This window comes from Amphiura filiformis, chromosome 12 (assembly GCF_039555335.1).
Source record: "Amphiura filiformis chromosome 12, Afil_fr2py, whole genome shotgun sequence".
Lineage (NCBI taxonomy): Eukaryota > Metazoa > Echinodermata > Ophiuroidea > Amphilepidida > Amphiuridae > Amphiura > Amphiura filiformis.
Window position 1 is genome coordinate 49,232,227 of NC_092639.1, and position 23,504 is coordinate 49,255,730.

General features: G+C 38.2%; 1 protein-coding gene and 1 pseudogene across 1 annotated transcript; both read right to left on the bottom strand.

Moving 5' to 3' along the window:
* Nucleotides 1-7,438: 7,438 nt before the first annotated feature.
* Nucleotides 7,439-8,347, bottom strand: LOC140166877 (craniofacial development protein 2 pseudogene; annotated as a pseudogene).
* A 4,656-nt stretch (nucleotides 8,348-13,003) lies between these two features.
* Nucleotides 13,004-22,525, bottom strand: LOC140166878 (uncharacterized). Its single transcript, XM_072190365.1, has 5 exons — nucleotides 22,461-22,525; nucleotides 19,517-21,924; nucleotides 17,855-17,923; nucleotides 15,588-15,776; nucleotides 13,004-14,248 (listed from the first exon to the last, which is right to left on the bottom strand). Exons 1-5 carry the CDS (start codon nucleotides 22,523-22,525, stop codon nucleotides 14,052-14,054), a joined length of 2,928 nt encoding a protein of 975 aa, XP_072046466.1. The 3' UTR covers nucleotides 13,004-14,051.
* Between the last annotated feature and the right edge of the window lie 979 nt (nucleotides 22,526-23,504).

Sequence of the window (23,504 nt, forward strand, 5' to 3'; positions counted from 1 at the left end):
TTTTCAAAGAGTTCGTTGACCCATTTGACTTCGAGGTCAGAGGTCAGGATGGGGTTAGCAGCAATGCTGCATGTCTCCACTTTAATTTGATATATTATTCGAGTAGTATAACCCTCGGCAACTGACTCAAAACGTCCAAACTGAGGAGACATTTTACTGCAGCTTTTCATATCTCTTAAGCGTGTATTGTATAGAGCACACGTTGAAGCATGCTGAAAATTTGCAAAAAGCTGCAGTAAAAATGTCTCCTCAGTTTCGCCGGTTTGAGTAACTTGCCGACGGTTATACTACTCGATCGACATATCAAATTAAAGAGGAGATACGTAGCATTGCTACTGACCCCATTAAATTGACATTTGACCGATTATCGCATAGTTAAATTGACCTTAAACCCAGTAAAAAAAATATTATTTTTATTTTATTTCAAATTTTCAAAGAGTTCGTTGACCCATTTGACTTCGAGGTCAGAGGTCAGGATGGGGTTAGCAGCAATGCTGCATGTCTCCACTTTAATTTGATATATTATTCGAGTAGTATAACCCTCGGCAACTGACTCAAAACGTCCAAACTGAGGAGACATTTTACTGCAGCTTTTCATATCTCTTAAGCGTGTATTGTATAGAGCACACGTTGAAGCATGCTGAAAATCTGCAAAAAGCTGCAGTAAAATGTCTCCTCAGTTTCGCCGGTTTGAGTAGCTTGCCGACGGTTATACTACTCGATCGACATATCAAATTAAAGAGGAGATACGTAGCATTGCTACTGACCCCATTAAATTGACATTTGACCGATTATCGCATAGTTAAATTGACCTTAAACCCAGTAAAAAAAAATATTATTTTTATTTTATTTCAAATTTTCAAAGAGTTCGTTGACCCATTTGACTTCGAGGTCAGAGGTCAGGATGGGGTTAGCAGCAATGCTGCATGTCTCCACTTTAATTTGATATATTATTCGAGTAGTATAACCCTCGGCAACTGACTCAAAACGTCCAAACTGAGGAGACATTTTACTGCAGCTTTTCATATCTCTTAAGCGTGTATTGTATAGAGCACACGTTGAAGCATGCTGAAAATTTGCAAAAAGCTGCAGTAAAATGTCTCCTCAGTTTCGCCGGTTTGAGTAACTTGCCGACGGTTATACTACTCGATCGACATATCAAATTAAAGAGGAGATACGTAGCATTGCTACTGACCCCATTAAATTGACATTTGACCGATTATCGCATAGTTAAATTGACCTTAAACCCAGTAAAAAAAATATTATTTTTATTTTATTTCAAATTTTCAAAGAGTTCGTTGACCCATTTGACTTCGAGGTCAGAGGTCAGGATGGGGTTAGCAGCAATGCTGCATGTCTCCACTTTAATTTGATATATTATTCGAGTAGTATAACCCTCGGCAACTGACTCAAAACGTCCAAACTGAGGAGACATTTTACTGCAGCTTTTCATATCTCTTAAGCGTGTATTGTATAGAGCACACGTTGAAGCATGCTGAAAATCTGCAAAAGCTGCAGTAAAATGTCTCCTCAGTTTCGCCGGTTTGAGTAACTTGCCGACGGTTATACTACTCGATCGACATATCAAATTAAAGAGGAGATACGTAGCATTGCTACTGACCCCATTAAATTGACATTTGACCGATTATCGCATAGTTAAATTGACCTTAAACCCAGTAAAAAAAATATTATTTTATTTTATTTCAAATTTTCAAAGAGTTCGTTGACCCATTTGACTTCGAGGTCAGAGGTCAGGATGGGGTTAGCAGCAATGCTGCATGTCTCCACTTTAATTTGATATATTATTCGAGTAGTATAACCCTCGGCAACTGACTCAAAACGTCCAAACTGAGGAGACATTTTACTGCAGCTTTTCATATCTCTTAAGCGTGTATTGTATAGAGCACACGTTGAAGCATGCTGAAAATCATGCAAAAGCTGCAGTAAAAATGTCTCCTCAGTTTCGCCGGTTTGAGTAACTTGCCGACGGTTATACTACTCGATCGACATATCAAATTAAAGAGGAGATACGTAGCATTGCTACTGACCCCATTAAATTGACATTTGACCGATTATCGCATAGTTAAATTGACCTTAAACCCAGTAAAAAAAAATATTATTTTTATTTTATTTCAAATTTTCAAAGAGTTCGTTGACCCATTTGACTTCAAGGTCAGAGGTCAGGATGGGGTTAGCAGCAATGCTGCATGTCTCCACTTTAATTTGATATATTATTCGAGTAGTATAACCCTCGGCAACTGACTCAAAACGTCCAAACTGAGGAGACATTTTACTGCAGCTTTTCATATCTCTTAAGCGTGTATTGTATAGAGCACACGTTGAAGCATGCTGAAAATCTGCAAAAGCTGCAGTAAAAATGTCTCCTCAGTTTCGCCGGTTTGAGTAACTTGCCGACGGTTATACTACTCGATCGACATATCAAATTAAAGAGGAGATACGTAGCATTGCTACTGACCCCATTAAATTGACATTTGACCGATTATCGCATAGTTAAATTGACCTTAAACCCAGTAAAAAAAAATATTATTTTTATTTTATTTCAAATTTTCAAAGAGTTCGTTGACCCATTTGACTTCGAGGTCAGAGGTCAGGATGGGGTTAGCAGCAATGCTGCATGTCTCCACTTTAATTTGATATATTATTCGAGTAGTATAACCCTCGGCAACTGACTCAAAACGTCCAAACTGAGGAGACATTTTACTACAGCTTTTCATATCTCTTATAAATATATTATTTTTATTTTATTCCAACCAAGTTTGGTCGAAATCCGATCAAGGATGTGGAAGAAGTAGCAAATTGTGAGAAAGAAGAAAGAAAGAAACTAGAATCTTAGAATCTGAGTACAAGCCGACTCTTGAACTTTGACCCCTATAACTTGACCCCTGGGTCACGGATGGGGTCAACTGCTCTTGCATTGTGCTTAGGATGTCATAAGAAATATTCCTGGTGAATTTTAGCTTAATCGGAACTTATACATGGATTTTGATTTTTTTTTAATTTTTGATTGACCTTTTTACCCCTTTATGACCTTTGACCTCAATGAAAAAAAACGCTTATATACACCGACAAAATGCATTGTTTCAATTTTAATTAAAAAATTCTACTATGTTCAGTTGTTGAGATAAAAATTCTTAAAGTTATTTAGCTAAAAACAGGAAATGACCCCTTAATGACCTTTGACCCCAAAATAAAAATACCATGCATACATCAGGTAACACTGATTTATATATGATGGTTATATTACTCTGGTCTGTTTAATTATAGCTAGGTCAAAGGTCACAGCGAGGTCAAAGTCAAATGGAAGGTTTGGCCTAGCCCAATGGTCATTTGGGTCAACTTTGGTTGAAATCTGTCAATCCTTGCGGAGCTACATGCAGTTGATTGCGGTTGCCAGAAGAAAGAAAGAAGAAAGAAGAAAGAAAGAAGAATTGAGAAGAGACAGAACAAGCCGACATTCGTCGTCGGCTTGTAAGAATTGGAAGGAGACAGAACAAGCCGACGTTCCGTCGTCGGCTTGTAAGAAACGGCAAGAAAGAAATAAGTTAGGCTGCACGCCTAACTTAATAAGGGGAGCGGGGAGGGTCATTGAACTGTGGAAGTGTCCCAGCAAATTTGCACTTGATTGCAGCTTCAAAAGAATAAAAGTAACATCGCGTCGAACCCATTGTTTTGAATGTCCGAAACCAGCGAAGCATACTTATTAACACTTTTCACTCCCATATTTGTGTATTTAAGGGGGGGGGGGGGGAGTTTGGAGTCCAATTGGACCCAACCCAGTTAAAATACTTTCCTATTTAAGTTTTTACTAAAACCCTGGGACCATATTCACCATTCACACTTAAGTGAAATATTTACTTTAACTTGCCACAATGTTCCTTAAATATTAAAGGACCTCAGAGGTAATGCTAACTTTGTTCTAATATTTTCTCTACTTCTATCCTTCAAAACAAAATGAAACCACTTGTCACGATAAACACAAGTGTGAAAAATCACTTTACCGGACTTTTTCCATAAAAATAGGCTCATAATAGGAGAACATAAATACATTTAGGCCTACATTACTGAAATATTATTTGACAAAAGTTACTCCCTTACGGTTCAAGGGGCAAATCAAATTTTGAATAGCACCCTCAATTTGCTAATTATAATTAGACAATGTATATAAATATCCTGGGCAAAAATAATGCAGCGTTAAAAGATGGCACAAAATGTTACCAAGTCTTAATGGACCCCCCTACACTAAAGTGTTAACTTTGAGCTGAGTGGGCCTTGTCAATGCCATGTTCAAAGGGAACCCGGGGTAGGGAACGGTCAGCTGACATTAAGGGTAAGTTGGTCCACTGGAGCACGATTCAAGCATAAGACTAGGGAAACTCGATGTGGATTTAAAAAAATGTAATGGGAAACACTCGATCTACTTTCATTAGCCTAATACAAGGAACCACAAAATATTTGATGCAATAAAAAACCTGATTGAAATTCACACAAACAAGGGAATACAAACACTCTTATAACTTTAAAATTTAATCAACTTCAACAAATGCTCTTCAACAGGCAACAAACAATAACAAATTATGAATACTAAACAAATATAATTATATTGAAACAGTTAAAAAAAGAATTTTCATGAAATCAACATCAAATCAGAAAAGGAGATCATCATCAGAAGCAATTGATGTTTTCTGTGCATTTTGGTACCTCACTTGTCACAATGAAACTTTTAATTTACCCAGTTTATATACTTTCATTTAATTAGCTCAAACTATTTTCAAGCAAATCGTATAAAATCCAATGAAGTTATTAAAATGGGCAGTTCAAATAAACACTTCTGATGAACTAAACTCCTCAAAAAATGTGTAGAAACTTTGAAATGCAGATGTATTTCTCAAAAATTGAATTAAAAAATTGCATAATGTGAAAGTGCCGTTATCTCTTCTCTAAAATGACACCTCATTTGTTTAAATTTTTATCCCATGGCTGAGTAATCTTTCTTGGAATGCAAAGACGTATCACAGGAAAAGTGCCAAAATTACCATTTTCTGTGCATTAGCTTCAATTGATTCTGCTCTTCAATAGCATGAATAGAGCTGTCACCCTGACACTGTCCTATTCATCACAATGCTGATCCCTATGGTAAATTTGACACATTGTGTTACAGACCTTCCATGTTCCAATGTTTACTCAGCCATGGAATAAGCGATTGTTACCAATGAGATGTCATTGTAAAGAGGAGATAATCACTTTTTTCTGATATCAGATATGCACTAATATGCAAATAATGTTTTTAAATTTCTGAGAATTGCATCAGTTTGCTGATTTAGTGTTGATTTCATGATAAAAATGTGCATTATCCAATTGTTTTGGCACTTTTTTGGCCAAGTTTATGTGAACTACTTATTTTGAGGAAACTCCTTTAGTGGATCATCAACTTCCAATTTCGTTAAAATCCAAACACTATAAAAAATGTAAGAATACCTGGGATGGGTTAAAATTCGTCGTCGCATCACATACAGAGGTATTGGGTTTTCGCAAAACTTTTTTTTCACATACACAGCTATCGTCGTCGTGGTCCTATGGGTCATGACTGACCCTTTGTGACCCTGTTGATGATGGTATTCCAGCAGCTTCTGTCTTGAGCCAGACGGTGGGCTGCGACGAGAGAAAGGCCTGTTAATTGTTTAATTCCATCAGTCCATCTAAGCTTCTGTCTACCTCTTCTACGACTGCCTTCTATGTGACCTTGCATAATTATCTTCTCAATGCTGTCACCATCTCTTCTAGAAATGTGGCCAAAATACGCCAGTTTAAAACGATCTATTTTTTGGGACACGGAAGCATGGTCTCCAATTTGGTTTCTTACAAATTCGTTGGTCTTATGTTCTTTCCACGATATTCTCAGCATCTTCCGCCAGCACCACATTTCAAACGCCATGATCTTTTTCTTATCTGTCATTCCAACCGCCCACGTTTCACAGCCATACAAGGCAATCGGGAAAACCAGAGCATCCATACTATGACTCTTGGTAGCTTTAGAAATACCCTGTCTTTCCATATATCTGTCAACGCAATTGCCGATGATCTTGCCATGGCTAGGCGTCTTCTGATTTCCTGTGAACTGCCCCCTGCATTGTCTATAAGTGATCCCAGAAAGTTGAAAGTGTCAACTTGTTCCACATCTTCTCCATTCACCTTCACTTGCTGATTTGTATCTCCTCCACAGATCATTATCTTTGTTTTCTTGACATTGAGATGCAGCCCAAATTCCTCACTACTTGCTTTTACTCTGTCTATAAGGTCCTGAAGCTCATCTGATGACTTTGCAATAAGGGTGGTGTCGTCAGCGTATCTGAGGTTGTTAATCTTTCTTCCTCCGACTGACACCTGACCTGTAACACCAACAAATGCTCTCCTCATGATGTACTCTGCATATATGTTGAAAAGGTACGGTGACAGAATGCATCCTTGACGAACGCCTTGGCCAATAGTGAACCACTCACTGTCTCCACTCTCTGTTCTAACGGTGGCTTCTTGGTTGTGATATAATGAGCAAATCAGGTCAGTCACATGCTCGGAGAACCCCATTTCTTTCATTATTCTCCACAGCTGCCTATGCCGCACACAATCAAATGCCTTTGAGTAGTCAATGAAGCAAAGGTATAATGGTTGCTGGAATTCCCTATTTTTCTCCATTAAATTCCTCAAATTGCCAATTTGGTTTCTTGTCCCTCTTCCCTTCTAAAGCCAGCCTGCTCTGGTGGTAATTCATTCTCAAGATGATTTCTAATTCTCTCAGCAATGATATGGAGGAGGACTTTACTAGCATGTGAAATTAAGGCGATGGTGCGGTTGTTAGCACATTCCCTTGTGTCTCCCTTTTTTGGTAAAGGTAGGAATACAGCCTTTTTCCAGTCCTCTGGCCATTCTTTACTGTGCCAAATCTTGTTACATAGTCTGTGAATTATTGCAACACCTTCCCCTTCACTCTCTTTCAACAGTTCTGCCTGGATGTTGTCAATTCCTGGTGATTTACCATTCTTGAGCCTCTTCATTGCTTGGTTAACCTCACTCAACAGGATCTCTGGTTCACTGTCAGTGTCTTCGCTTTCAACCCCATCTTCCTCCTCTGCATTGTCTTCTTGAGATGCATATAATTTTTCACAGTATTGTTTCCATCTTGATTTAATTTCTTCAACCTCCGTTAGGATGGTTCCATTTTCATCCTTCAGTACGTTGAGTCTTGGAACAGGTTTGGAAGTCAGTGCTTTGATATTTTTATACATATCTTTGGTGTTGCCTGATACACTATCCTTTTCCACTTCAGCACATTTCTTGGTGATGAAAGAAGTTTTATCTCTTCTGATTTGTTGCTGGATTTTCCTGTTCAACTCACGATACTCTCCACGTTGATTTTTGTTCTTCAAACCATTTGCTTTAACCTTTCTTCTTTGATCAGCCAATTTGAAGACCTCTTCTGTGAGCCAGGGTTTTTCTTGCTCTTACATCTGGGAAGAGTCCCTTGAGCTGTTTCTGTCACTGCTTTCTTGATGTTTTGCCACAGTTCTTCTGGAGTAGATTCTTCGGAGTCAGTCTCCATTAGACTCTGGAACTGGTTCTTAACTTCCACTCTGTATTGGTCATTGATCTTGCTTACATCAAATCTGGCTGGTTTTCGCTGTCGCTTGATCCTCCTTAGTTTCATTTTCATGGTAGATATCAGAAGTTGGTGATCAGATCCACAGTCCGCTCCTGGGAGGGTCTTCGCAGATATGAAACTAGATTTCCATCTTCTTTGTACCAAGATGTAGTCAATCTGATTTCTGGTGCTTTGATCTGGTGATGACCAGGTATATAGTCGTCTTGGGTGTTGTTTGAAGTAGGTGTTGATGATTGCAAATTTGTTCTCTTGGCAAAAGTCAACAAGCATCTCTCCCCTCTCATTTTGTTCTCCTAAGCCATTACTGCCCATCACATATTTATTGGTACTCCTTGCTCCAACTTTAGCATTGAAGTCACCTGTGATGACAAGAATGTCTCTCTTGTGAATGCTGTCTATGGCCTGTTGTAGCTGGTCATAGAATTGTTGGATTTCTTCATCACTTGATGCAGAGGTGGGTGCGTATGCCTGGATTACTGACATATTCATTGGTTTGCCTTGGATACGAATGGTAATGATTCTTTCATTTATCGGGTTATAACCTAGAACACATTTGGCGACTTCTTCATTGACTACAAAAGCAACTCCATGCTCTCTTTTACTTTCTGTACCAGAATAGTAAACAACGTGTTTACTTAGTGTGGTGAAATGTCCCTTTCCTGTCCATCTCATCTCTGAAATTCCTGTTAGGTGCACATCATTTCTCTCATTACACAGCTATACGACTTTGTATTTGATTTGGCTTCAAACTCACTTCTTGCTCAATAAATGTTCATTTGAAATGCCATTTTAATGAAGAAGACACACTGTTTAATAAAGGTACAAAAGTTGTAGATCTGTATGTAAAAATATTTACTTGGAAAACAAGGTGTGTTAGATAGCTCTGTATGTGATGCGACCGACAAATTGTTTACTTAAGCAACTGCAAACATGCTTTTATGAAATGCAATAATATTCTAGTAACACAAATCATTTCAGTGCTTTAGGTAACCCAAACCTGCGCTTCACAGGAACACATGGTTTGCAAGCAAGTGATGAACTGGATTGGGTCAGTTAATGTAAGTCATGCATACTTTCTATTAGTCTGGCAGCTGGTCTATTCATAACCGCCACAACTGTGTTTTGCCGTATGCAGAGGATTTTTTCTAGACCGTAAAAGTATGATGATTTCATATCTGCATGATGCAAAGTGATACCTGTTGGGGATTTTGAGATATGGGGGTCTAAAGATGACCCCATAGAATTACACAGGGGTCAAAAATTCAAAGGGTTCAGATACCACTTTCAAATACATCAAATTACTCATGCTAAAGCAAGGATGTCAACAATGCCTTCCTTTTTCCAATGTGACCTTTGATTCTAAAGTTGAAGTAATTTTAAGGTCAAAGGTAAATACTCAGTTTGTACAGGGAAGAAAATTTGAAAATGTTCTGATTTTTGTAAAAATGGTGTCAAATTGTTTGTCTGCCTACAAGGATACAGAAAAAGAATAGTTTGCACTATCTACAATGTCACTTTCACATGTTATAAGGTTATATAGGTCAATTGTGCATTAGGCCAATGGGCTCCATTACATTTTGCCCAAAAAACAAATGATCAAAGCATCGGATGTAGTCCAAACTATTCTTTTTCTAAGTCCTCTGTGGTAGACAAACAATTTGACACCAAGAAAATCAGAATAATTTTATTTTTTAACTCCTGTACATATTCATCATTTACCTTTGACCTTTGATGGTTCGTAACTTTTGACCCCAAAACACTCATTTTATTACAGACTATGTGCTTTATGCTTCTCATGGATATGCATTGGCTGTATTCACATGTTCTTGTTAAACAGATTTCTCTACTTAAATAATACTAAATTATACCCTTTAATAGGTAACAAACAATAATCTTACTTGACAAGAACTACAATCATCATTAACAATGGATTGATTCAATTTGAATCTGAAACACAGCTTAAATGTGGTGCATAGAGGGAAAAGGCCTTGTGTTTTTTGTCTTCTTCAACCCAAGATACAAGCTAACATCTTGGGTTAGCTGAGATCCAGATTTGAAGCCATTCAAACATTATAAAATTGCCAATTACTCAATCATCCTGTTCATTCTGAAGTAGCTTAATAATTGTGGTTAACCTTCAATACATGTAACACCTTTCCCTACTGTATGTTCACACAGTACAAAGTATAACCATCGAGATTGCACAACAGGTATAATTAAACAGTAATTTGCTGTATGAAAAGGATTCTACTAGGTCTACATCCCCGATCTATAATATCAGTGATGATCCGAAGTAGAACTTTTTTTGGTTCTTTGAGAAAGTATAAAAAGCAGAATTTGAAGAAAAATATGTTTAATAATAAACAAAAACATAAGGCAACTCTAGTCTTGTACAATGCCGGGTACAATGCAGGCATGCGACAGTAAAATGGCAAGTTGCAAAATTATTTTAACCTGCAAGTTACAACTAAGAAGATTAGTGTACAATGCTTCAGTAAGTCTTCTTACCTTCAACAACAACATGATCTGGAGTCATTAGTTCGAAATGTGTCAGAAACAAGAGTATTCCATTAATACAGTCTCCAAATTTATGAAATTAGACCAACATTTATATAGTACATCAGCTAAGAGCATTGTGTGAACTACCATCTAGTGGTTTGCAAGGTCGCTGCTTATAATTGCTTTTGTATTATTGTATGTGCACATCCGTGAAATAATAAAATTCGCTACTTGCATGGTTCCGCCATTATGCACTATGTGCGGTGAGAGCCTCGAACTGGCAGCATGCATGAATGGGAATTGAACCAGTCACAATATTGTGTGTAAGGCTACATAATTCTTTCTTTCATGTGTGCTGCTAGTTCGAGGCTCTCCCCGCAAATGGCGGACCGTGCAAGTAGCGAATAATAAAGAAAGCAAGAATCCAATGAAGCTGTACTAATTTGGTTTTGATAGTCCTGCATGCATGTAAACCACAGCAGTGTTGATCCATAATGTTACTCATGACACTGCAAAAGACATTATTGATTCAATAAGTAGGACTATAATTACCACTTTGGCAATTTAGTTGGTATTAATTAGAGACCAAGCCAAGCCAGCTCTGATGTCAAAATAAAGTGGCAAAATTTAACAGTAGAATTTCCTCTAAAGGTCTCTATACTGCAGTGACATGAAAAACAAAGAAAGTTCAGTAGGCTAGTACCAACAGAAAAGAAATTTCATGTCAGTAATTGTCTGCAGGCTTTCTGCTAGGGCCATCAGTAACAACCCAACAGTCTAAAGTTAGACAAATCAGAGGCTGTAGTGTAGCCAAGAAATCACACTTTCAATGTTTTTACAGATCGAGTTTAGGTGCATTGTTTTGGCAATTTTTGGAACAATTTTGAAGTTGAATTCTGATTTTTTCCCTGAATTGAATAATATTGCATTGTGAATGTGATTTATAAATTCCCAAAGACAGGATCTCTGTATGATTCAGTTGTCTTTCTCTATTCTGTTCACACTAGTCCTAAAAAAGATGTGCATATAAAACATACACATGTACATGGAAGCCATACAAAGTGAGGTGCCACACACAATGCCTGTACATTCACATAGAGGATTGATGTTACCCCCATGAAACCAAGGATAGCTTAATTTAATGTGTTTTGCACACTACATACAAAGCGAGGATCGCCTATTGGCTCCCCTTGTTTCATGTCCTCGTTATTCCCTAACTTTGTCAGTTTCCTAGCTTTGTATGTGAGTATACATACTTCAAACCTCGCTTTGAATTGAGACTCCAACACAACATTAATGACATCAGTTTTGCAGTAGCTACCAGTCAAGTGGTCTGTCTGTTGACTTTCAGCAGGATGGTGTCATGAGGTCATTACATTGTATGTATCATATTTTGTGAAGATTTTGGAACCTTTTGACACAGGGCCCAAATATCTAAAAAATAGGGACGGCGGTCCCAGATAGGTCGCCCGAAGTTTGGTTGCAATCGGATGTGAACTGTTCGTGTAAGAACAGATTTTGTATTATCAGCCTATTTATAGGTTGACATCACATGACCTTTGACCTCAGTATGTGACATGACATTGAACACCACCATTGCATGAAAGCTACCATAATTCACCTTTGGCTCAACAGACCTGATGAATTTATTCAAGGACCTTTGGCTCAAGCTTGGTTGCAATTGGATGTGAACTGTTAATGTGAACCCAGTTTTTGAATTTTCAGCCTACTTACAAGTTGACCTCATATGACCTTTGACCTCAGTATATGACCTTGAACACCACCAATAGATGAGGGTTCTCATAGTGCACCTATGACCCAAGCTTGGTTGCAATTGGATGTGAACTGTTACTGTGAGACCAGATTTTGAATGTTCAGCCTATTTACAAGTTGACCTCAAATGACCTTTGACCTCAGTATATGACCTTGAACACCACCAATAGATGAGGGTTCCCATAGTGCACCTATGACACAAGTGTGGTTGCAATAGGATTTGAACTGTTCATATGAGACCAAAAAGCAAAAAGCCTTACACAATGACCAGATTTTGAATTTTCAGCCTATTTACAAGTTGACCTCATATGACCTTTGACCTCAGCATATGACCTTGAACACCACCAATAGATGAGGGTTCTCATAGTGCACCTATGACCCAAGTTTGGTTACAATAGGATTTGAACTGTTCATATGAGACCATAAAGCAAAAGGCCCTACATAATGGTTGACGGACGGACACACAATGGTTGACGGACGGACACACAATGGTTGACGGACGGACTTTACAAGTTGACCTCATGACCTTTGACCTCAGCATATGACCTTGAACACCACCAATAGATGAGGGTTCTCATAGTGCACCTATGACCCAAGTTTGGTTACAATAGGATTTGAACTGTTCATATGAGACCAAAAAGCAAAAGGCCTTACACAATGGTTGACGGACGGACACACAATGGTTGACGGACGGACACACGACTCGTGATGCCATAAGGTCTGTTCCTTCGGACGACCTAAAAAGATGAAAGCAGCAGGCAGCACTGGAGTTTTGCAACTGAGTAAGCAAACTAATGTGTATGCAATCATCATTCAAGGACAATACATTTTTTTTTTTAATGCACCTTCCATCTGTCCACATTTTTGAAACAGTGCATAGTCATTTTTCAAAAGCTTGTGCAACACTGCCCTGATAGCTATACGTCTTTTTGTCACAGGCTAATAGCTACATATTTTTACCCACTGGCTATTGCTTAGACTTATAAGTCTTGTGACAAACAATTTAGACTTGTACATTTCTGACATAAAAAACGATAAAACTTATATATTCCTGCTCGTAACAATCCTCCTCAACCCCCACCCTCAATTTATTGGCAAAGATGTCAATATTGACTTGAGTCTTCTTAAAGAACCATCCATTACCTAGTCTGTAACGTTGGCTTTTCCTGCATCTCACGGGAGATAATTAGGCTGGGAGCCACAGTGAGTTTTATATTGCAGTAGGTAAAAGTGACCTTGACTTCGAACTTGTAGAGGAAAAGAGGTATTGTGTGTTCTTGTCTACTTGTGCCCAATTTTTCCTGTAACTAGCAGGTAGGGGGATTAGTGAGCAGGAATACATATATTTCAAAATTACAATTTCTTCAAAAATACATGGATTAAAAACTGAGCAACAAAAGAAACTTACCACATCTTTACAAAACTAAATTACACATCCACACAATTTCAAAAAATGACAGACAAAATAAAAACACCTGGTTGTTTAAAATGTCATGTATGAGTGGTTGTGTATAGTGATGATTCTTTACAGCAATTGTGAAATGAATCAACCCTACAAGTGCCAACCCTTTAGTTGAACTTGACTATCTTGAACATGCTTCTCTGTGCTTGTGAAGATGTGGTAAGTTTCTTTTGTTGCTCAGTTTACATTGGATTAGAAAGTCATCTCTTTTTACTAGCTTGTGTAGAGGTGTATGTAGACAAAGCATTTCCTTGCATATAATTACACGCACAAGTTAACTCCATTTAATATTTTGGGCAAAATGACCCCACATGCATGCTATTTCTCTGTTATCTTTCCCATTAGCATGCTTTTTTGACCCTCCCTATTTTGTCTGAAAAACACCTTTTTGGACAAATACTTTTGAACTTCATTTGACAAACAACAACTTAAAGGAAAATAACTATAAAAACAAATCAATATTTGCACTGCATCTATAGTAATTTGGCTAATTACAGGTATCTGTACAGAGATCACTTCAACTTTAATCAGTACCCATCTCTGACCATTTTTTACAGGACATCCAGTAAAGCTTAAGTCCGATCACGAGAAATTGTCCTTAAAAAGAAACTTCCACGCTATACACATGTATAACTAATTTAGTCACTTCTTGCGTTTCTTTTGGATCCTGTTGTAAACAAAGTATTTGATATTTTTCCATTTCCTATTTTTTAGTACGGGTTCCTTAAGCAGAGCTGTTTCACAGTCCAATATTCCAGGGACTCTTCCCTCATCAAGGTGGAAACCAAGCTGCCTTCTGACTGCCTCCTTTTCTTCTGGGGTCCACTTATGTTTCTTGCCTGTAATTGTGGAGGTCATAAAAGAAAGAAAAAATGATTAGCTTTTAAAAATTATATTTTTATGTACATTGTACTAAAATATACATCACCATCCCTGTACCCGTGTGGCACCTGTCACCGAGTTTTTTCACGTTCACCATCTGGAATGCATTAGGAAAATACACAAGTCATCTCTAACACAGATATTGCATACGATGTCATCTCTGCACCTTGATCAACTGCTCTGCGATGATAGAGAAGAGATTAATGATGTCAAATAGCCTAGCTGGCCCTTCGATTAGCTGTATGGAATGATGCAATCCGGACTGAGAAGATTCCAGCGGTGAATGTGAAAAAGATTAAATAGGGCAGGCTTTCTCAAAGGGCGGCCAGCGGGCCAAATCCAGCCCACGGCACTCTGCAAAGTGGCTTGCGACCTGGCACTGATAAAAAATTTAAAATCTACAAATATTAGAGGAAATGGGGCAAAAGGCAAAGTAGTCATAGAAAAAAGAATGAAAGTATTACTAAAAATATTAATTTTCTGATGGATTGATAAATTACTTTCATTTTGGCAGTTTAATTATGATCAAATAGTATGACACGCTACAAACTAAGTTCTACTCAGTCCATGTGGTTCTGCTGTATAAAACGGGAATTCTGTTCTAATCTTGAGAATAGCGACAACTTCAAAAGCACCTGACTTTAAGGTGCCTAAATTAAATTGTTGTAATATTGCATTTTGAACTTTTTTCACCACTATCGCCTCACATGACTGCCTATACAAACAATCCCATTGGAAGCAATGCATGATGGGAAGCAGGGGTCGCGTTAACGCAATATTTCGCGTGAATCACGCACCAAAAACAATTAATAAAAATATTCACACACAAATTTACGTCTGCGTCTAGTACGGGGGTGAGTTTTCACGCACGGAAAATGAGACAAGGTAGAAAATTATGTAAACAAACAAGCAATGACCACTATGCTCAAAAATGCTGCCCCAATTGCATTATTCACATCATTTTCGAAGCAACTGAACCCCTTTTGGCTCTTTCGCGGTTTTGTTCAAAACAATTTGACCCTTGTAAGAAATTAATTGAGAACCCCTGAAATAGGGTAACTTCAATGGACATTGGTCTTGAAAATTGTCTGTGTATTATGATAGCTCCACCTTAATATAATACCCCAAATGACCCTTATTCTTATTACCATGACACACTGAATTGTAGCTAAACTAAATGGCAGCATTTCTATGGAAGAACTGGACATGGCCTAACTTTTATAATCAATTCAATGACTCTCAACCCATCTGATACACCTTATTTTGTAACTGCAATCTTCACACCTGCATACTTACAAGGTTCTTTAGGTCTCTTGCCATTTTTCCTTTTTGGCTCTTTTGGTTCTCCTTGCTCTAGTGGCTCTTCCTCTAATTCCTCTGGTTGCTTTTTAGATTTGCTGCCCTTTCTTCTATTCTTTGGCTTCTTCTTGGCATCTGCACTCTTCACAGCTTTCTGTTTTGGTGTCACACCTTCCTGGGGAGATTCTGTTAAAAATGAAATGAACAAGTACTGATTATGCGTACATGCAGAGCATGCGAATGCTAACAATCCAGAACACTGCCCAGTTGCTATCTATCACACATTACAATAGTGCAATTTAAAATCAGGTAAAGAACTCACACCAGTATATATGTTTTATCTCCAATGTATAGAGGGGTAACAATACTTTCTGAACACCCTATACTAGCAAGGTGATTCCTGGCAGAATTTTCACACAAAACAAGCTTGAAACACAATGCGCAACTTTTGTTACAAACTACTCTCTCACGATGTATTGTGATATTCTGAAGAATAAGCACCAGCATAATACATCCAATCCAAATTTTGATTCATTTTTGCCATTCTTCTCTTACTTTAGATGTCTGATTAAGGATGGTCTAGACCAGGGCTCCGCAAATAGCAGCCGTGGCTTCCCGAGTGGCGCGCGGCGCCGTTTAGATTTTTTTTTTAAATTAAAATTATTTAAAAAAATAATATATGTCCCGACCGGCGGCTAAAATAGGACAAAATGTTGCACCAAATGGCGTCATTTGCACCTCAAATTAAAAAAATTGATAGCTTCAGAGGGGGGGGGCATCTGACTCCCAGGCGGTGCTAAAGCATTGTGTGGCGCTTTGCCGTTTTCTTTTATTTCATGTGGCACTTCAACAAATCTATTTGAGGAAGCCTGGTCTAGACCCATCAGGGGCAATTGACGAAGATCATTTTTCAGGGTTTTTTTCTTGGTTGATGAAAAGGTACTCTATCAGTTCAAAATGAGAAAAAGAAAATTTCCAATAATTTTGCCAAATTTCTATTAGTTTTAAAATTCATATTTTTCTGTTTTTAATTGTTTTAGTCACATGGTGGTTAATATTGCGTTTTAAGTTGCTAACAGCTAGCGTTTTCCGCGATCGTGATTGACGGAACGCACAGCCTGACTGAAGAAACACGGACGCCAGCGCACTTGCGATGACCTTGACAGCAATACCAAAAACAACATGGTGAATGATTATCTCAGTTTTAGAAAAAACGTATTTACAGATTTATGCGAAACACATGCAGAAGTTGTATCTTAAATACGACTACGAGTTGTGTGAATTGTAGATATACTACATGACTGCATCTGAAATGAGACTTGATTGTTTACTACGCCCGACCATTTTTTGACAAAAACAGTCATTTTATACACGTTCATTTTGACGCAATTTTTCATTTTTTTTGTGCCCGATAACGGACTAAATACGCAGTGTAGGGGTTAAGTTTTTACTTTTATTTGGAAGAGCTCATCACAATCTAGGATCTGTTTTTTCACATTTTTAATTTTCCTTTTTAAACCGAAAATATTAATCCTTTTATGCTAAGCTATGTTGAAATTATTATTTTTAAAATTTTTTGGTGCAAATTTCTAAAAATTGGTCAAAATTCAAAAAAATAAAACAACCGATCCTAGATGTTTATGTTAAGATTTAAAAATCAAAAAAATAAAAAAAAAAATATGAAAAATAATTTTTTAATGTACAAAAAAATCTGGGGCAAAATCATGCTTTTTTATGATTTTCTCCAAAACAGCATTTTTACATAAATCTGACTTCACCATTGGATTCGCCAGTTCATTTCCATTCTAAATATGTATACTTTTTAGATAGTTTAGGTCAAATATACAGAAGTTATGAGACAAAAATGTTTTCATGATTCGCTGGGTCTAGACAATCCTTAAGGAGGTCCACATTTCACCTGTTTTAAAAACACTTCAATCACCAGACAGTGCCTGATCAGAGTTTCTGTTTAGTGATGCGAGTTCTTAAAAAGTGTTTGTTGTTTGCTTGAAAAAGGCATATTGTGGAATCAGTAATAAAGCATTTAGCAAAAGAAATTAAAGTACCCTTCAATAATACTTACAATTTGCTGTAGAAGCTATATGTAATAGTAAGATAAGTTTTCACAAGGTAGGGTCCAAACTACATTGCTCACGGAAACAAAATAATAATTCCCCGTTTTTAAGTTTCAGGTTTAAGCACTCTAGGATCAAGTATTATAATTATAATAAACACCTCCAAAATAACTGATTTGTGACCATTACCTTCAACATGTCCATCAGCTTGATTCTCATCTTCATCTGAGTCAGAAGACTTGCCACTTTCATCTGTTACTGTTGAACACATTAGAAAAATGATAAAAACATTCAGTCACAATGCATGCATACATGTATAATGCCAGTCCAATCTGTTAAAACTTTTCATGATTAATTTTATGAATCAAATGAAAATCCATGTTTTTCTGTAAGGCCATATTAATTAAATCTTTTGTCTCAAAGCTTCCGCACATTATTTACCTATGAACTTGAAAATATTCATGTTTCCTTATTTTTTTTCCTTAAAAAATGTGAAAAAAAACACCCCTCAAAATTTCACCCAAAATTAAGCTGATTTCGTCAATTTGCGATGAATTAGAACATCTTGGAATACAGACAGAACATCACACTCAAATATTCTGATTCTATGTTTTTATTTCATTGTTAATTTGACTTAATTCAGTGCCCCTGAAGAATTTTGTTGATTTCCCCACCAAGTTTGAAGTTGTGCATCATATAAGATTTAAAGTTGAGTAGACATGTCACATGAACAAAACTGGGTGCATGCGAGTTCAATGCACTAGTATGCACTCATCATTGCATAGATTAATAAGTAATCAGATAGAAATTACATAAGCAGAGTCCCAGCTATACTTCCATAGGGTCTGTGGTTTTCGCATAATCATGAGGGCTGATTGTTCTAACGCTAAAGTGGCTCTCAAAATATGCTTGGGATTTGCGTATCACAACTGGTACGCACAAAACCTATAGATTTCCAGCTTCGCGAATGGACACGATGTCAGATGGTGTCTCTACATGCACGTGAGCATTTTGATCGTGCCAACTTTAATCAGTTATGATACGCAAATCCCAAGCATATTTTGAGAGCCACGTACTTTAATCATGCGCATGATTTGCTGTGATTCCTTGGACAGCACACACATTCAGTGGTTGCTCGCATGAGATGGAGTGACGTTACGTCCAGTGTTCGATTTACCTGGATTAGCATCGCAAAATGCTACTCACAATTTTGGAATTGCTACTCAAATCTGAAAGTGAGTAGCACTAGCAGTTTTTGCTACACAAAAAAATATACGAATATTGATCACTGGCCATTGCATTTGTCCACAAACTTGCAAGAAGGGAGAAAAAAGACGATAGATACAGTTATGAACGGAATTCCCCTGAAAGTAGGAATGTTTTGGCGATGGTAAAAGGTATACTAAAAAATCCACAAAATATGGTGAAAACAAACTGCTACTCACAATTTTGGAATTGCTACTCACATCTGAAAGTGAGTAGCAAATTTTGCTACACAAATAAATAGATGAAAATCGAACACTGGTTACGTCTATTCTTGAAGCTGGACGAACTATATAATTATACGCCCAAACGCAGATCAAAAACGCAACATCCGAGCCTGTCAACACAATTTTATGTGTGCAGAAATATACGCTTCAGGTTAGCATGGTTATTTGCACCTTCACGCTCATGGAACAATCAGCCCTCATTAATGAAACTTATCTGAACTTTGCCTATGTACTTACTATCATTCTGTACTAATCTGTGAAGCACTGTCCCACTTGGACAATGTGCAGTTTGCATGACCATTTTTATGGCACTGTACTGTCCACATGACTCAAAACCTTGCTACAATGTACTTTGTTTTACCTTGATCCTCTAGGTCAACATCCTCCACGCTTGTGACATCAGTTCCTTTTTCCATTGCCATCAAAATCTTAGAAACCTTAGCTACTTGCCACACATCCTGTGGAAGTCGATAATACTGTCTGTGAATGGCCTCGGAATGGCCCAAATAGGTAGCCAGCTGTTCAATTTCACCCGAGCCAAGCTGTAAAACTTGACTCATCGTAGCGATGTGTTTCCGCAAACGTGTTGTGGTCAAATTCTCTGGTATCTCTGCCCCACAAGCATTGGCAAACTTCCTTAGACAGGTATGTGTTGATAGTGGTCCAGTGCTACTTTGGTAAGCACGTGCAAATAGGTATGGGTTATCCTTATGCACTCCTGCTGATTCTCTGGTAGCAATGAGGAGGTTAACTGACTCCATTAATGATTTGCTCAGGATGATAGGTACTGGCCTTTTGCCTTTCTTCCCACGACAAACCACTCTTGTAAGCGTTTTCACCAAATGACGCTCAAACTTGCTTAATGCTACCAGTACAGACTCATCCATGGGAGATCGGTTTTTAACCTGTGATTGGAAGCTATCAAGTTTCAAGCGCTCTGCTTCTCCTCCTCTTCTTCTATTGAAGAGAGCTAGTTGTGCTAAAGTTATTTCACAGAAGCTGTACCATCCATCTTTTGTTACCTCTTCTGTCAGGGCAGCTTTGTGCTTCTGTGCCTTTCTCTCAAGGTAGCTGTGAAGTTTCTGAACATCTTGTGTTAAAGGCAGTGTACTTGGCTTCACCCATTTCTCTTCATGCATGGTTCGCAGTGCATGGGAAGACACCTCATTCTTCCAGTCCATCTCATATAACTTAACGAACTTCTTAGCTCTCCGTGCCATGTTTCTGTCATCTGTCATGTATGCTTCTCCTAGCACAATTTCTGCACATTTGCGCAGTGAGTATCCAACCTTCAAGGCCAATGACGGGGTCTTGTATTTCTTGGTTATGTCATCATAACCTGCAACATTTCTCGCAGCTTCTGCCACTAGTTTGAAGTGCCTAGGGTCTATGCAATCATCTAGACTTGTTAGCTCCTGACTCAGATTCCTTGCAGAAATTAAGAACCTACCAAGCTCTCTTGTCTTTTGTGAAATATACGTATGTAAATGCTTCATGTGCCCATGTAGGTGAAAGAGCTTCGAACCCATTTTCATGATGAGAGCATCATTCTTGGCGGCTAAGAATATGTCATCTTTACTCTTTGACCGTGCTATTACATCTTTCATACCCTGAGATGCTCCCTTTGGTGGTGGCAACAGCATCACACTTAATTCCTGCAAACGCCGGTTAACACTGTCTTCGTCATCTATTTCTTCTGCTTTCTTGTGCTGGCAATGTTTAGCATGTCGCCACAAGTCCCATCTCAAGAAAAAGGCCAAACAATGTGGACACGGTAAGTAATCATCAGCTGTGAAAAATCTGACTTCAGATGCAGGAGGTCTTCTCCACGGAATAATTTGGCCCTGACCTTGCTCATAGACTCCAATATTATGAAAATAATTACCGGTGTAGCGGATTTTATCAAGCTCAAAACGTCTTTCCTTTGAATTCTTTGGGAAACTCAAGGCTCTTTGAACATCAATCTCATCAGAATGATTCAACTCCAGATGCAGTGGTATTTTTGGGAAATATTCCCTGCAATATGCGCAGCAATGGAGTTTGTCCCATTTCCTTTTCCCTGGAATGTTTGATGCTCCTTGAACACTTTGTTGTGGTGCCTTTTGATCCTTGCCACTGTCTATTTCATCTTCTACTGTTTGGACTTTCCGTCGCTTATTTACAGGCCATTCGCCTTTTGCATTCTCAACTCTATGTCTCTTCAATTTCCTAGCTGCATCTTCTTTTTTTGATGGTTGGCAGTTTTCTTTACCATGTTTAGCGCTATTCTGTGTATACTTCAACCCACCAAGCTTTTGTTCTTTGTTTGACTTCCTTGTGCCTTTCATATTTGATGCTTGCAAACAGTCACTGAAAGGTGTCCTTTTCTGTGCTACTTTTTCTTTAAGTGTAGGAAGAGGTTCAAAAGAGCTTGACGATCCATTGTCAAATGTATCAGCAATGTGATTGTGGCGCTTCTTTGAGTTGTTCAAAACATTTATTCTTCTTCTGTATGAGATGCCTTTGTGTCTCTGCACTGAATTTGTCTCCAATTTCATTGCTCTGTATGTAGCTTTATTGTTGCAATGCTTCTTCCTTGAACAACCCTGGCTGTCAATCTGCTGAGTAGAATAAGACATATCTGTTTCTACCTTCTCAGATTCCCTCTCTTCTTCACATTCTGTAATTTCTGCTTCACTTTCCCACACTGACCTTAGTCTTTTCTTGTGTTCATTTTGGACCACATTTAAGGGCAAAAGGGCCCTTCTCGTCTTTTTATCAATTGAATATCTGAGTAATCCGAGTCAGATGATTCACAACTTCCAGGTACATTTGAGTCAGATGATTCACAACTTCCAGGATCATACCTTCTCTTGCTTTTGCTGATACTCTTTTTCTTGGTTTTGTTTACTTTCCTATCCTTGTCAATCATATTGTTGTTTGCTTTATCTTCTAGCCCATTTTGGACCACATTTAAGGGCAAAAGGGCCCTTCTGCGTCTTTTTTTTATCAATTGAATATCTGAGTAATCCGAGTCAGATGATTCACAACTTCCAGGTACATTTGAGTCAGATGATTCACAACTTCCAGGATCATACCTTCTCTTGCTTTTGCTGATACTCTTTTGCTTGGTTTTGTTTACTTTCCTATCCTTGTCAATCATATTGTTGTTTGCTTTATCTTCTAGCCCATTTTGGACCACATTTAAGGGCAAAAGGGCCCTGCTGCGTCTTCTTATCAATTGAATATCTGAGTAATCCGAGTCAGATGATTCACAACTTCCAGGTACATTTGAGTCAGATGATTCACAACTTCCAGGATCATACCTTCTCTTGCTTTTGCTGATACTCTTTTTCTTGGTTTTGTTTACTTTCCTATCCTTGTCAATCATATTGTTGTTTGCTTTATCTTCTAGCCCATTTTGGACCACATTTAAGGGCAAAAGGGCCCTTCTGCGTCTTTTATCAATTGAATATCTGAGTAATCCGAGTCAGATGATTCACAACTTCCAGGTACATTTGAGTCAGATGATTCACAACTTCCAGGATCATACCTTCTCTTGCTTTTGCTGATACTCTTTTCTTGGTTTTGTTTACTTTCCTATCCTTGTCAATCATATTGTTGTTTGCTTTATCTTCTAGCCCATTTATTTGGTCTCCTGGGCTTTCACCATCTGGTTGGTGCACTGTGCTTTCTTCTTCCTTGGCATCACTGTGGCCATCAACCTCTAGCCCATCTGTTTGGTTTCCAGTGGTTTCTACTACTTTGGTGGTTTCACTGTAGCCATCTATTTGGTCTCCTGGGCTTTCACCATCTGGTTGGTGCACTGTGCTTTCTTCTTCCTTGGCATCACTGTGGCCATCAACCTCTAGCCCATCTGTTTGGTTTCCAGTGGTTTCTACTACTTTGGTGGTTTCACTGTAGCCATCTATTTGGTCTCCTGGGCTTTCACCATCTGGTTGGTGCACTGTGCTTTCTTCTTCCTTGGCATCACTGTGGCCATCAACCTCTAGCCCATCTGTTTGGTTTCCAGTGGTTTCACTGTAGCCATCTATTTGGTTTCCCATGCTTTCTTCCTTGGCAGCTTCACTAGGGTGGTCATCAATCTGTGGGGTTTCTTGAACCACATCAACTTGTGTCCTGAGATTTCTAGATCTTGTTTTGTGGTTGAACTGTACAGCCTGAAATGATTTCTTTGGCTTTACCACTATGTCAGCATCTTCGTAGAAATAAAATCTCTTTGAATTATTATCCTTTCTTCTAATGATGCGGTTATTCCTGTTTGCTATTTGGGTTGGCTGTCCTTTCTTTTTGTTCTTCCCTTTCTTTCTCTGAGTGCTGTGGCTACCAGTATGTCGGACCTCTAGCCC